General features: G+C 38.0%; 1 protein-coding gene across 2 annotated transcripts in view; it reads left to right on the top strand.

The window, feature by feature from the left end:
- Positions 1-16132, top strand: part of LOC128864216 (uncharacterized) — a 63423-nt gene that overhangs the window by 32287 nt on the left and 15004 nt on the right. For both annotated transcript variants that reach the window (XM_054103780.1, XM_054103788.1), the window contains exon 2: positions 4929-5070. In XM_054103780.1, coding sequence (XP_053959755.1) covers positions 4933-5070 — 138 coding nt within the window. In that variant the 5' untranslated portion in view covers positions 4929-4932. The remainder of the gene's footprint in view (positions 1-4928; positions 5071-16132) is intronic.

Here is a 16132-nt window from a genome sequence, read left to right as displayed (position 1 = left end):
CTTTTTGAACCCATCTCGTATCTACGCCGAAATTTAGTGGCATGTTCTGGTACGTTTTCTAAAGGGTGGTTGAGTTTCAAGGGCCGGTGTAGATTTTGAATAAAGTACAATTTTTTTAAGAAATTATTGTCATTTTTCTTTATTATGATAATACTGGTACGGCTCAAACACGAGTGTAACAAAATATCGGCAAAATGGCTGTCGCGACTTCGACGGCACACCTCCATCCCATAGTCCAAATTTTTAATGACGCTGAGGCATAATTGAGGTTCTATGCCGTTAATATGCCGAAATATCTCATCCTTTAGCTCTTGAATTGTTGCTGGCTTATCGACGTACACCTTTTCTTTCAAATAACCCCAAAGAAAGAAGTCCAACGGTGTCGTTGACGTTTAGGTGTGGTTCACATTCAACATCGGCAATTGAAATTTAACCACCCTTTATTACATCTGTCGTTAGCAAAAATTGATGAATGCAAAAAAAAAACAAAGAAAAAAGAAACTCACGAAATGGAACATAAATGTGGATGAAAATTGACTTTGAATGTCCAAAAATATTTAATCGTAACAGGAATGCCTACTATGCAGTTACAAATAATATAAATATTAAAGCTAAATAAATATGGCAATTTAACTAACCATCAATAACGGTATATTTATTGCTAAGCAATTATCGTTGATAAACAGAAGCCGATGTATCATAGAAATATAATATTTACCTCGTTTGTATGTACGTACGTGTATATACATATGTATGTAAGTGAATAATCCACGGAGCAACTCACTAAGCAGCCCACGACTTCCGAACTGGTGGCCTTTCAATGAATTAAAGCTATGAGTGCGGAGTTCACAATATTTATTTTTTCTACATAAGGACCACTCTGCCATTCTGCAACCCCCTTTCTTGACAAATATAGCAATCTTTTTGAGTAAAAGAATAAATAAATTATTTAAGAATATTTTCGCATTTATACATAATTTGAACACTTCTACACCTTGCTGTAAATGCAGTCACTACCAAACCAGTTCAAAACGGCCAAATAGTACCGGTTCTCATTTAGAAGTTTGTCTCACTTTTACAGCGCTTTCCTGCGGCGCAATTACCTGGAAAACGATTAAAAGCTAACGGACGTCAACGAATATTTACTGTTGTGTCAATAATAGATACACGCGAAATTTGACAAATCAACTGAAATTTAACAAAACCACAAGCAAAACACAAACCTGTAAGCGCTGTAGTGTAAAATTGGTAAATGTTTCGTATTTGACATGAAAAATTGAGAAAAAAATTCAAATACACTTTTGGCGAGCTCAGGTGCATGTAAGTGCATAAACGTGCATGTGTGCAGTTGTACTGTAAATGGATGCATTGAATTTGAATGAAATTGACAGTACGAATCGTACCAATACTCGTGGCAATTGTGGCCTTAAACACTTACACAACCCGCTCACACACACGTATGTAGGTGTTTGCGGGTCATCCATCGTCAATGATCAATGCAATATAAAGAGATATTTTTTTTGCACATACACACACACAAATCGGTTGACGTTTTAAGGACAACGAAAACTCACAAATTCATTTTAGTGCGCACTGGTTGAATAACTGTCGCGTACGGTTATTGACTGATGAAGAACAATATTTTAATATTTGGCTCCAACTGGGCGTCGTGACGCATCTGTGAGGGCACAGCTTAAACTAAACATAAATAAAGTTATTTTAGCTTTGGAAGTTTTAGCGCTTCCACACACACATACGTGCATATACTTGTGCATACATATATAAGCTCTAACATAGATTCTGTTTTCGTTTATAAATACAAATAGAGAATATCAGATTTATACAGAGTTTCTCCGTCTCCATTAAAAAAAAGAGAAGGTATTACATCTCCACACCGCACATCGAAGCGCAGATTTCATGATGGAATACACCCTGGAATGCACACTGGAATACACTACTTGTTGTTGTATAGTGGTTGAGTATTCCTGCTGAAATATTCGTAACAAGCGACTAGCGCCGTTTTATTACCACTATTCTCGTGTGATAACGTCTTGCTTTTATTCTTTTTAAGTCAGATCCATTTCGTGAGATTCAGATATAACAGCAAACTTTTTATCTCTATGTCCGAGATTTCATCAATTTGCTGTAAGAAGGGCTTGCCGAAAAAGCGAAGTCTTGCTCTAGCTAGACCTAGACATTCGCATAGGTAGTGGAAAATACTTTCTTTCACCCCTTCCGTTTCACAGTTTCTGCAGATGGGATTGAAAAGGAGGATACGTCTTGCTGCGTGATCCCCTACTTTCCAGTGACCTGTAAGGGTTGCAATTGTACGTGAAGTGTTTGGCCTAGCGCATCTTAACAGATAATTCATCCTTTGGATGTTGTACGACGGCCAGTTTTTCTTGTAGTGCTCACGTATTTATTTGATTCCACCTTCTTTCGACTAAAGCATAGTAGTGCGAAGCAATGGATGTCTTTATTGTGTTAAAAGGAATAGCAACCACCACCGCCTCTGTTATGTCTAATGCCGAACCTTTTCTTGCTAGCTCCTCTGCCTTCTCATTACCCTCTATATTCCTATGACCGGGAACCTATATCAGAGTAATTTGACCAAGCAATTCTAGTTCCTTTCTGTACTGTAAAACTAACTTGGATGAAATGGAATTGGAATCTAAGGAAACAATAGCTGCTCGACTGTCTGAAAAGATAGCTACTTTGATTTGCATGCTTCTCTGATTGCAAGTAGTTCTGCCTGAAACACGCTGGCATAGACAGGATGTTGAGCGGCTCCGAACAGAGGCCAGCGTAGTTCTCGGTGAAAAACGTACCTGAAAGTCATTCTTGAAGTTAAGGTCGGGGACTATGTAGTCTGATTTGTTTTGAGCAGCGCGGGTCCCTGTAGAAGGATCTTCCTGTGACCGTAAGATCTTGTTGCCCAGCGTCCTATGTCTCTGAGTCTCACCACACTGCAAGTAGTGAATGTTGTTTGTCTAAGGTTGCAAACACAGTGCACGCTGAGACAAAGACGAAGATGAAGACGAAGTTGAAGACGAAAAACAGTGCAGAACAAATCGTATGAATTCGCTCGCTCGTACGCATAGTGCGCGCTGTGACGAAGACGAAGATGAAGACGAAACGCAAGCAATCAGCTTCAAACGCTGCTGTACTGAATTTGAAGACGAATCGCTTGCTAGTTACCGTGGTTTTTGTTTGTTTGTTCTGTCTATGCTTTGGCACGTTAATTAAGTTAAGACAGTCGATAAACAAGTAATTAAATGAGAAGTAATAATCAATAAAAGGCATATAACTAAATATATTTTAAATTATTTTTTACCTTAACGTCACAATTAGCCTTTCAGCACATATAATTGGCGTTTTATTAAAATTAGTCCAATTTTTAATAATAAGTGGCTCAATTTTAATTAGAATATAATCAAATGTGCTAATTGTCATTCTGGTATATTCCACAAATTTCTTTTCATCGTGGCGCAGCTCATCATACAAATGATGAAATTCACCAAATGCTTCTCTTCCCAAATTTATAGGGTGTACTTTTTTATTTACTTTTATACGTTTTAATTTAAAATATAAGCTTTGCTCAATCAGCAGGTCATCATCTGATGAGGAATCCATTGCGACTAACATAACAAAAGCGCAACCAATTCGTCTTGCACTGTGCAACCTATTCGCTTACTCGCAACGCAAGCAATTTCTCTTCAGCTTCGTCTTCATCTTCGTCTTCGTCTCAGCGTGCACTATGTTTGCAGCCTAATGGTAATAGATGAGTTAGTACATTGAGCACTTCAGTAGGGCTGGTGCTAAGCGCTCCTAGTTAAGATACACGCTGTTCTTTGTATCTTGTTCAACTTGGTTTGGTTGTATTTCTTTTCTATTGTGGGCCACCAGACTAGTGTCTATCCATATGTTAGTATTGGCCTGACAATGGCTGTGTAAGATTAATTGGAAAGTTTCGGTTGCAGACCCCATTTTCTGCCCAAGTAGGATATTTATAGATTTACAAAAAAAACTGGAAAATTTTCACAGGACTAACTCTGTCCCTATTCTTTTCTATCTCTTTCTCTGATACTTCTCTCCTTTCTTACTTGACTGTCTAACCTCTTTACAGAGTTCTAGATTCAATGGGCTTTTTAGCCTGAGTGTTTTAGGAGCCACCAAATTTCTTGGTGCTCCTTGGATCGACCAATTCAAATTGCAATTTTCAAGTTGTATGAGCCTTATAAAAGTGGTCGTCCAAGAAAAACCTGGATTTATACAGTTAATTACGACGTCAAGATATTTGGACTGCAAAACTGGAGAATGTCTGCAAAGGATCGAGATTCTTGGTCGAAGTTATTGTATTATCAATTCAACCCGGACCGTCACACCACCAATGATGGTGATGTTGGTTCATACAGTATAAGCATCAGGAGTTAAAATTTAATTTTCAGTACATGGCAGCTCACCTTGACATTTCCTAGCGAATCTTGAATGAGCATTCAAATCTGAAAGATTCGCTCTACTCACATTCAAACTCTTGTTTTTGGATATAAATTCCAATATCCTCTTGTGGTCACCGCTTGCCTGTCAGAAATGTTCACAACTCAGGTTGAATTTAGAAAATAGTTTAATGTAAAAACGTATAGGCCACCACATACAGCCACCCTCAACGTGGTCCTCCGATCAAATAAATTTCCTGCCACATGCATTTCCAGTTTTACTCTTAATGCATTTCGCTTACACGTATGAATTCCGTTGAACGTTCGACTTTCATCATCTGAATTCTATAAAATATTACATAAATAACCAAAAAACAATTTGCGGTCAGTGTCACCAAAAGTCATAAACAATCCTATACAAAAAACTCACAACAATAAAAAATGTAGTTGACAAGCCTTTAACGTTTATTTTTACCCCCTTTTTTATTGCAGAACTATGAAGGCCACAACGCGAATTTGCTCGATTGTCGTACTGATCTGCGCTGCGCGACTCGTCTGCACCGCACAACAACGGTACAACAACAATGATGCTGTCGGCTACCCACTCGACTATGCGGACACAAAGTTAATACAGGTAAATAGCAAAAAAAAAGATGTTCAGTGCAAATATACTTCATACAGTATGTTTCAAAAGTACGCATACATATTTTTCTATTATATTAAAAAAAAAAGTTATTTTTGCCCATTTTTTAGTCAGAATAAGTTTCACATTGACTAACATACAAGCTTTTTGTATGAAGTAGCTTCCCTCATAGTTGATCGGTGAATTGATTTCTAGCCATATTCCATTGGTTTTGTTGCCAAAAATGTAAAGACTTCACAATGTTTCGTCCTCTTGAACACATAAACTCGTACCTTGCTCGACAAACTAACTGTATCTATGTGCCACACATACGCTCATATGAGGAGCTTGTACTTGCACGAGGAGCTGTTAACTTTCTGCCGCACTAAAAATGTACAATTTTGTACTTGGCAGTTGCTTATAAATTTATACCACATGCGCATGTGTGTGTGTGTGTGTGTGAAAATACTTTTGAAGGCGTGTGGCAGTTTGCTGAGATTGTCAATGATGTGCCTGTCCACAAAGAATATTCCTGCTTTAGTGCAGGCGTACGCACGAGTGTTCGAAATTAGCAACAAAACCAGACTGGGACTTTACTGCAAACTTTACAAATATTTCCTTCTGGTGCAGGCACTAGATTATGTAGTATTAGTTTAAAGCACATACATGGCTTATAGTGCGTGCTGACACCAGCGTATCTACGCACTTGCACACATACACAATACACATATGTATTTGTGTAAGAAACCACCTAAATTAACGAACTTGTGCCCATCAAGCATTCAATGGAAAATTGGATTAAAGGATTGCTAATTTTGATGAGTGCGCCGACCCTACCGCTCCACGCTTCATATAAAAAGTTAACCTTTTAAGCAAAAGGCGCCCTTGCAGGATCATTCTACTTAGGACTATTTTGTACAAAATTTTAAAGTTTGTGGAAGAAGTGAGACATCGCAGAAGAAAGACTATAACAAAAAAAAGTTGGTGAATTTTTCCTGAATTTTTTCTTGACAAATTTAAAGAGTTTCCGCACAATTGGAAAGAAATTTTTGTTAACGGCTTAGGTCAACGTTCGGCTAATATTTTATTCTTTTTGATTTCATTTTTATAGTTTATAAAAACAAGAGCGAAGAAAAGTTAATACATCACCATCAAACGTTAAGAATTCTTTGCACACAAATGTTGCTCGTACGTGTGTACGTATGTGTGTGGTGCACATGTAGTTGCATATATTGCACATTCCCGCTTATATACTTATAAATATGTGTCAAAATATACAACGCATACGGTTACAAAAACATTACAATAGATATTCACAGCCACTTTAGTGCGTATCAAAAAGTTCTTCAGTGGTACTCTGTGCTGCTCTACAGCTGCCGTCAAAATAATAGTAACATGCAAGAGGGAAAACAAAAACAGGAAATATTTGTATGTAATATCAATCAGTGGCAAAACAACCTGAGTCGCATGGGCTAAAAAGACAGCGGTTATGCGCTGCGAGTTTTCCACCAACTTGACAAGCTTAACACTAATTTTGTTGGAGGACTGCAGTCCACTAAATTAAATCCTTTTTTTTTTGTTCGGGACAGACTAGCAAGTACAGCACTCAGACACAATTATGTCCATTGTACTGCACTCGGATTCCCTTTTTAATTTTCGTTAAATCTACTCGACCTCCGAAGAAATCTGAGTAGATCTTGTGGTGCCATGAAGACAAGGTGGTTGCTTCTATCCACGGATCAAGCTATTTTTTGTTGGCTTCATATGAATGGAACTGCTGGTCAGCTAGTCCATGTGCCATCAATCGGAACAGGTGATAATCGGGCGACGCAATATCTGGGGAATATGGCGGGTGGGGTAGGATTCCCCATTTCAGTGTTTCCAGGTAGGTGTTAACGGGTTTGGAAACGTGAGGCCGAGCGTTGTCATGCTTTAGAATCACTTTTTCATGCCCCTTCACTTATTGCGACCGCTTCTCGAGCAGTGCTCGGCTCAATTGCATCAATTGAAGTCGATACCGCTCCCCAGTGATGGTTTCGTTTAATTTTAACAGTACATAATAAATAACACCGACTTGGTCTCACCAAATACATAGCATAACCTTCGCAGCGTGAATATTCGGCCGAGGCGACGACGTATAAGCATGACCGGTCCAGCACGATCAGTCCACATGATTTTCTTTTCTTTGTATTGCTGTAATGAATCCATTTTTCATCACCCGTCACGATGCGATGAAGAAAACCCTTCCTTTTTTGCCGCTGGAGCAGTTGTTCATAGGCGAAAAAGCGACGTTCAATATCCCTTAGTTTTAACTCATAAGGAACCCAAGTCCCCTGTTTCTGAATCATTCCCAAATCATGCAATCGCTTGGAAATGGATTGGCGGGTAACTCCTAATATTGAAGCAACCCCTTCTTGCGTTTGACACGGATTCTCATTAAGCAATGCCTCCAGCCTCCAATTCAGCGTCTTCGAAGGTTTTTGGCCTTCCTTCACGCGGAAGGTCGTCAACATTAAAATCACCGTTTTTAAAGCGACGGAACCAATCTCGGCACGTTGTTTCACTTGAAGCAGCATCTCCATAAACTTTTTGTTGCTCTCGATGCGCTTCAGCCGCCGCTTTTTCGAATGAAAGAGGAAAATCAACACTTCACAAAATCAGACATTTTCACAAAACCAAAAGTATTGATACCAAAACAAAATCACTAATGTGTCGAAGCAGTTTTTTTACCGTATGTCTAAGCTTGGTTTATGACGGTTGGCTTATGTTAGAATCGACTAGCATACACTGCTGGCGGCATCTATTGACAAACAGCGGGAACTTAGTTGTGCATCTAATAACATCAGGCAAATGACCACCACGACTACGCTTACAGGACAATATCCTTTTCATGAAATTTTCCATAACCGAAGTGGTTGCCCTATGCCCTCGATAGCCTCACGAATTCCATCTTTAAGGTCTTGAATCGACCCTGGGCTGTTAGCGTAGACCTTCTCTTTCACGTGGCCCCAACGAAAAAAGTCACAAGCTGTTAAATCACAAGATCTCGGTGGCCAATTGTGATCACCTCTTCGAGAGATAACACGGTTCGGAAACTTGTCCCGTAAAAGATCAATGATTTCGTTACTTGTGTGGCACGTATCCGCCGTCTTATTGAAAATAAACGTTGTCAAGATCAATACCTTCCAATTTCGGCCCTAAAAAATCGTTAATCATCTTTCGATAGCGATAGATAACACCTGTTATTGGAAAACCCTTTATTATAAAAGACTAAAAAGTCTTAAAAATTGAGTCATATTTTAATAAATAAAATAGTGTCCTTAAAGCCATACCAGTACCACAAAAAATTTCAAAATTCTTGGAACTATGCAGACCATTTCAATACCTTAATGCTTTTGGGGTCCCGGTGGTCTTGAGCTCGAAAATTTAGTGTGTTTTCAATAATTTTTTTTACAATAAAAAAATGTAAAACGATATTTAAATTTTTTTGGTTTTTTATTTAACTTATTTTAAGATCATATACTATAATATGTTAAGAGCGACCCTAATGTATATGTAAGATTATATACTATGTTAAGTACAACCCTAATTCTCCACTAGGTTTTTTCCGTTATCACTTTCCAATATGATACTGTAACCTTATATTACATTTTAATAAATCTTGAACCGCCTAACGCTAAACAACGTGCTTAATAGCTAACAGGGTTATGGGCCCAGAGTGTGTCGCTAAAAATATTTGTGGAATCAAAAAAGAAAAGAAATACGTTCTGTGTGAACAATAAGTTCTGTGTGAACAAAAACATTTGGTGAACAATAAATTTTTGAGTGAACAAATAAATTCTGTGTGAATAAAAAATGAACGGTATAAACATCGAAAAGTTAGACGGTGAAAATTATTCCGTTTGGTGCGTCCAAATGAAAAGTCTGCTAATTACGCTAGACTGCTGGTATCCGGTTGAGACTATCTGCGTAGAAAGTTGGACGGCACTCGATAAGGCCAATTTCAGTAAATCCGATAAAAAGGCGTTAGCCTTAATAACGTTAAATGTGAAAAGTTCAGAGCTCATCTATATTAAGGACTGTGAAAATTCGAAGACGGCTTGGGATAGGCTCGATGAAATTTACAACGCACGTGGACCAGCAAGGAAGGTGTCATTATTTAAAAATCTGGTTCGTTTCCAAATTCGACGTTGTGAAAAGTTAAGCCCACAAATCAACAATTTTTGTTCAATCGCTGAAAGCCTACGTGAGCTTCAAATATCGATTCCAGACGACCTCTTGTCTATTTTGTTGCTGTGTGCGCTACCTGAGGAGATGGAAAATTTTGTTGTTGCGATCGAGGCGAGGGACGAACTTCCAACATTGGTACAGTTAAAATCTAAGCTGCTGGAAGAAGAGCATCGTCGTGCATCAAACGGTGTAGCTGAAAACAACATCAACCTAGAAGCAGAGCGCGTGTTGTCCGTTAATTCAGCGAAGCAGAAGTCACATAGAGGTCAAGAGAGGCGTCGGTGTTACATATGCGGTATGCAAGGTCACATAAGCACTCAATGCAAAAACAAAAGCAAAAGGAAAGACAATTCAGGTAATGCAGTATTGGGGATAGGCAGTGCGAAAAGTGACAAAAGAGATAAATTCATACTCGATAGCGGTGCATCCAGTCACATGTGTTGTGAGAAACATGTTTTCTTCAAATTAAGAGAATGCAGTGATGAAGTTATGCTGGCGACTGGTGAGAAAGTAAGAGTTGAAGCTATTGGTAATGTAAAATTAAAATCAGAGTTCTCTGACATTACTTTAATAGACGTGTTTTATGTTCCACAATTACATTCAAATTTTTTGTCTGTGGCAAAAATTATTCAGAGAGGTCATAAAGTATTATTTATGAATGGCAAGGCTGTTGTTAAAAATAAGTATAATGAAATATTGTTTAATGTGCCATTGAAAAGCAATATATATGAAGCTAAATTATACAAGCCTAAAGAGAATTCAGCCATGCAAATAGGTGGAATATTAAATGATAAATTAAGAATCTGGCATCAGAGATTTGGTCACATTAACTGTTGCGATTTGCTTAAGCTCTTTAATGAGAATATGACTAAAGATAAAGAGAAGCTAATTAAATCAGAGTTTTTCAATTGTGAGATTTGCGCTACTTGTAAAATAAAGAAAACAAGTTTTTTGAGTTATAAAAGGGTTTTGTCAAAGCAACCATTAGAAATTATCCACTCAGATTTATGCGGCCCGATGAGAGTTAAGTCGCAAAGTGGTTCCCTTTATTTTATGTCTTTCATTGATGATTATACGAGATATGCACATGTTTATTTTTTAAAGCAATATGATATTTTGTTTGCTGTTTCGAAGCTGTCGCAATTTTGCAGCCATGCTCACCACGAACACTTTCTTGTGGCGAAGCATATTTTACGTTATTTAAAACACACTGTTAACATGAGTTTGCGATATTCTAATTCTGATGAGTTTGTATGTTACTCAGATTCCGATTGGGCATCTGATGCTTCAGATAGAAAGTCATGCAGTGGTTTTGTGTTTATGTTTGGAAATGGGCCGATACAATGGGAATCTAAGAAGCAAAATGTAATAGCCTTAAGCTCAACTGAAGCTGAATACATTTCTATGTGTCACGCGGCGAAAGAAGTTATGTTTCAACGAAATTTGCTAAGAGAAATAGGATTCAAGCGGTACGTCGAGTTTCCAACGGTCATCTACTGTGACAATCAAGGAGCTGCGTTTCTGGCGAAGAACGAGTCAACTAAGAAAAGGAGCAAACATATAGATATTAAGTTTCATTATATTAGAGAACAATGTAGTCTAAAAGAATTAAGAATTGAATATGTTTCCACTACAGATAATGTAGCAGATGGTTTTACGAAAAGTTTAAGTAAAATCAAACATGAAAAGTTTTGTAAAAAGTTATTGACCAGTATAGATATAGAATTCAATGAAATTGTTTAGTTATACATTTTTTCAAAAATGGTGTGAATTATGGTTGAGCCGGAGTATGTAAGATCATATACTAATATATAATATGTTAAGAGCGACCCTAATGTATATGTAAGATTATATAATATACTATGTTAAGTACAACCCTAATTCTCCACTATGTTTTTCCGTTATCACTTTCCAATATGATACTGTAACCTTATATTACATTTTAATAAATCTTGAACCGCCTAACGCTAAACAACGTGCTTAATAGCTAACACTTATTTTACATACAAAAATTTAATGTAAAAGTTTTTTTAACATTTCTTTAAAAAAAATTTAATTAAACACATTTTTTTCATTTTCGTATATTAGAAAAAACTTCTTCTTCATTTTGGTGTTTCACCGAGATTCGAACCAACGTTCTCTGTGTATTCCGAATGGTAGTCACGCACCAAGCCATTCGGCTACGGCGCCGTTGGTTGTGTTGGTTATTACTCTATGGAAAGCTCAAATGTGGTGCCACTTCTTCGTATGAATGTAGCAGGCTAATAGCATCCATCAATACAGCAAACGGGGGTACCGATTTAACATTTTTAATAAACTTAAGTCTACATTTTGTCTAGTCGAGTTTAAGTCTACTATTTTTTGAACGCAACTCTACTTGTATAAATATGTATGCATTAGTGTGCACTTATCGTCATAAATTAAGCTCTTGGCATTCCGTTTATTTAATTAACTACAATTAACGCTCCAAACCATCTGGTCAATAAAAGAATTCGGACATTGGCATATGAAGAGGAATATTCAAGCGGTAGGGGCAGACGGGTATTTAAGGAATTCACAATCTTACAAGGAGCAACTAAACATCGAGCATCATTTCAGACAAATTTTACTGAGCAGCACAATTAGATTACAAACTCACGCTCCGCACAAGCACACAAACTTTTCCTATTATCCGATTTGAAAATGCATACACACACATTTTCATATACTTTTAAGTCCGTATTTGCTTTCTTACTTTCTTTGTCATTTAAAATATTAACTTTAATTTGTTAGCTAATTGTTCGCACCGAGTGGACCAAGCCACTGCTTTGGCCAAGGGCTATTTAGATGCAAACGAAATTTCATGCAAATTACTCGAAGCTAAAATTTACCGCCCACACCCATTTAACAGCTTTTTTCTTATTGCCCAGACTTTGCGGTATTGTTAGTTATTATTTTTCTATTAGTTATTCAATTTCAATTTTTTTCATTTATTTTTTCAAAATTATTCCAAACGTATAAGTTGCAAAGTCCATTTGAGTCCGAAATCAAGACGCACGCCACAAGCAGGAGGAAGAGCTCGGCCAAGCACCTAACAGAGGTGTACGCGCCAATTACTTATTTATTTATTTTTCTTTTTTTTAAGACGCAAACTTTTAATGATGTATACTTACATGGTAGTCACGCACAAGTCCACCCGGTTACGGTGGTCGTTACTTCCCTACAGTCGCATGTAAATATGCATTAATGTTTTCACACACACACACATGCGTGTTTCATACACACGCGTTCATTGTACGTGCGACATTGAGCGAAAAATGGGATTTCCTTGTCTTCCTCCAACATTTAGCTTTATGTGATCTTTGTTTGCGTCTTCAGCTCACGTGTCGTTTATTGTATTTTCAGCGAGTATTTGATAACGTTCGGACTAGTGTGTTTGTGTGCGTGTATGTGTGTGCGAAACAACTGTAAAAATATTTATTTTTTTAAAACCAAAAAGTAAAGTGAAAGTTTGTTTTCCTTAGTTTCTCATGCTCGCGCGCGCCTCCACCCACACATACAAACAAACGCCCACAAGTGCATGATGGTGACAATCTGACTTAGCAAAGAATTCAAACACCAGAAGTTTTGTTGTGAAAAACCTCATTGTTTTCGTTTGTAATATTTATCTTGTTACCTTCGGAGATTACAGTAATAAGCTTTGCGTGTTTCCCACCTCCTCTCCGCGTAATGATGTCCGAGACTGTTTTTAAGAGTCTTCCCAAGCAGAAGTTGTCATGCACCACACACCAGATATGCACGTACACATACTTACAAATAACTACACATGAGCCTGAAAGTTCCCCATGCACGGACAAGCGAATACTCACACATACACATACGCACAACTGCAGGTAAATGTTTTACTACCTCATGAGGCTCGCATTGCTTGCAAAACCTGCCCCAAGTAATTCATTTAATTAAACACCCGTGCATGTGGACCTGTATAGGGTGTTTCTTTGCGGCATGAAAACTATCAATATCGATAACTGTGGTTTGATGGCGGAAAATGACAAGGTAAGGTTAGGCAGGGCTGGCTGATCTGTAAAAAGATTTCCCATAGAACTCTAGGGCCCATTGTTCTACCAGTGCTTTGGATTTGAAGTCGAAGACAATATTTTATGTAATTCTTGATTCGCGTCTTCGCGAGTTTTAACAAGCCACTCAGCCTTTTGTCAACAATATCGTTCAAGGATGAGAAATATGTTGATCTTAGTACCATTTCTCGAGCCCTACAAGCAGCAGAGCAGTGGCAAAGTAGGTGTTCCAAAGTGTTTGTTGGATTTGTTACACGCATGGCAAAGTGTGTTGACATTTCTGTTCAGTAAAGTTTGGCAAGTTATCAGGAGTCGTTAAAGCCAGAACAACGTTTCCAAATGGCAAAAATTTATTTTGAAAACACAAAAAAAAAACTACAAATCTGTTCGCGTAGTTCATTCAGCACTGGTGATATCATCGGTCTTTATTTCTTTCGAAATGGGGAAGGAACTGCCGTTACCTTGAATGGCGAGCGCTATCAAGCCATGTTGGCTGAATTTTTGTTTCTAAAAATGAATCAGCTACACATCAGTTAGTTTCAACAAAACGACGCAACTTGCCACATAGCGCGCTTAACAATCGATTGACGCCGAGCCACTATTGACATCATACGGCCAGATTTATTGGAAAGAGTAGTCAAAAATGGGGCTGATCGTATGGGCCATGTAAATCGTAGTCACGGCAACCCTATGCCGGATATCGTATTCTAAAAATAAAAGCCATGAAACTATCTGCCAGATTATAAAGAAAAAAATTCATTCCAACAATATCTCTGTTTTTTATTGGTAGTGGTATTAAAGGGTGATTTTTTAGCTATTATCTTTTTAAACAGTTGGTTTAAACAACTGACGCACGTTTCGTGTTTTGTTTCACTATCACACATCTTCAGTTTGGTCTATAATTTAACCATGAATCGTCTTACAAACGAACAACGCTTGCAAATCATTGAATTTTATTATAAAAATGCGTGTTCTGTTAAGAAAGTTTATCGCGCGCTTCTTCCATTTTATGGTCAGTGTAATCGGCCCACTGAAGCGGCTATTACATTAATGGATATCAAACCACCAACACGCTTACGTAGAGTGCGAACTGAAGAAAATATCGCAGCTGTATCGGCTAGTGTTAATGATGATCATCAATTATCGATTCGTCGCCGTTCGCAGCAATTGGGCCTCTGTTACTCAACAACGTGGAAAATTTTCCGAAAGGATTTAGGTGTGAAGCCTTTCAAAGTACAGCTGGTGCAAGAATTGAAGCCGAACGACCTACCGCAACGCAGAATTTTTGGTGAATGGACTCTTGGAAAGTTGGCCGAAGATCCACTTTTTTCTCGAAAAATTGTGTTCAGCGACGAAGATCATTTTTGGATCAACGGGTACGTAAATAAGCAGAATTGACAATTTTGGAGTGAAGATCAGCCAGAAGAATTGCAAGAGCTACCAATGTATCCAAAAAAGGTCACAGTTTGGTGCGGTTTATGGACTGGAGGTATCATTGGACCGTACTTCTTCAAAGATGCTGGGAATCGAAACGTAAGTGTGAATGGTGAGCGCTACCGTGAAATGATATCCAACTTTTTCCCCCCAAAATGCAAGAGCTTGACTTGCATGACATGTAGTTTCAGCACGACGGTGCCACATGCCACACAGCACGCGTAACAATGGACTTGTTGAGAGGCGAGTTCGGTGAACATTTTATTTCAAGTTCGGGACCTGTCAATTGGCCACCCAGATCGTGCGTTATAACGCCTTTAGATAATTTTTTGTGGGGCTATGTTAAAGCTCATGTCTATTCAGACAAGCCTGCTTCAATTAACGCATTGGAAGACAACATTAACGCATTTATATGTGAGATACCGGCCGAAACATTGGAAAGAGTATGCCAAAATTGGACTAAGCGGATGGACCATTTGAAGCGCAGTCGCGGTCAACATTTGCATGAAATAATGTTAATCTTCAAACATTAAATTATATGGACTGTACTATCGATTTAAATAAAAATTGGATGCATTTTTCCGAATTTTACGTGTGTTTTTTTGAAAAACTTTCCTATAGCTCTTAAAAAATCACCCTTTAGTAGTAATATATATTTATTTTTGAGAAATTTTTACAGTTTTTTTTTTTTTTATAATATAGGGTGCGCTATCTTTTATGTTGGTATGAAAACATTGAATAATTTTGAAAAAAAAAAACTAATTTGTATTTTATTTGGTTTGGTTATTTACAATTTATTCAAACTATTTTTTGAATGCAATATCAATCAAGTGGCCACCTTTATCAATGCGATCGTTTTTCTGCGTTTATCATCACCTTGTCCAGCATTTCGGGTTTTATAGCGTCGCTTTCGGCACGAATGTTTACTTTAAGCTGGTCATTAGTCTGCGGCTTGTTGGCGTAAACCTTGCTTTTCAGATAACCGCACAAAAAGAAGTCTAAGTCAGGAGAAGGGCTAAGTCAGAAGAAGGGCTAAGTCAGGTGATCTGGGGGGCCCCTCGATGTCGCCTCTTTTTGGCACTAGACGTTCCAGGAATTTTCGTTGCAGAAATTCAATTGTTACATTCGCAAGTTGGCATGGCGCATCGTCTTGTTGAAACCACTAACCGTCTAAACCTTTCTCACGCATTTGCGTGCAGACATAATGAGCCCAACATCCATCGATATCGGTTTTCATCGACCGCTTCGTTTTCTCGGTAAAAATATGGCCCAATGATGGTTTTGGCGCAAATGCCGGCCCAAACAGTTACTTTCCGGTCATGCAATGGCGTGTCATGGATCTCGTGTGGATTCTC

This window comes from Anastrepha ludens, chromosome 2, assembly GCF_028408465.1.
Source record: "Anastrepha ludens isolate Willacy chromosome 2, idAnaLude1.1, whole genome shotgun sequence".
Lineage (NCBI taxonomy): Eukaryota > Metazoa > Arthropoda > Insecta > Diptera > Tephritidae > Anastrepha > Anastrepha ludens.
Note: the sequence above shows the minus strand (reverse complement) of the source record. Positions and strands in the feature narration are given on the sequence as shown.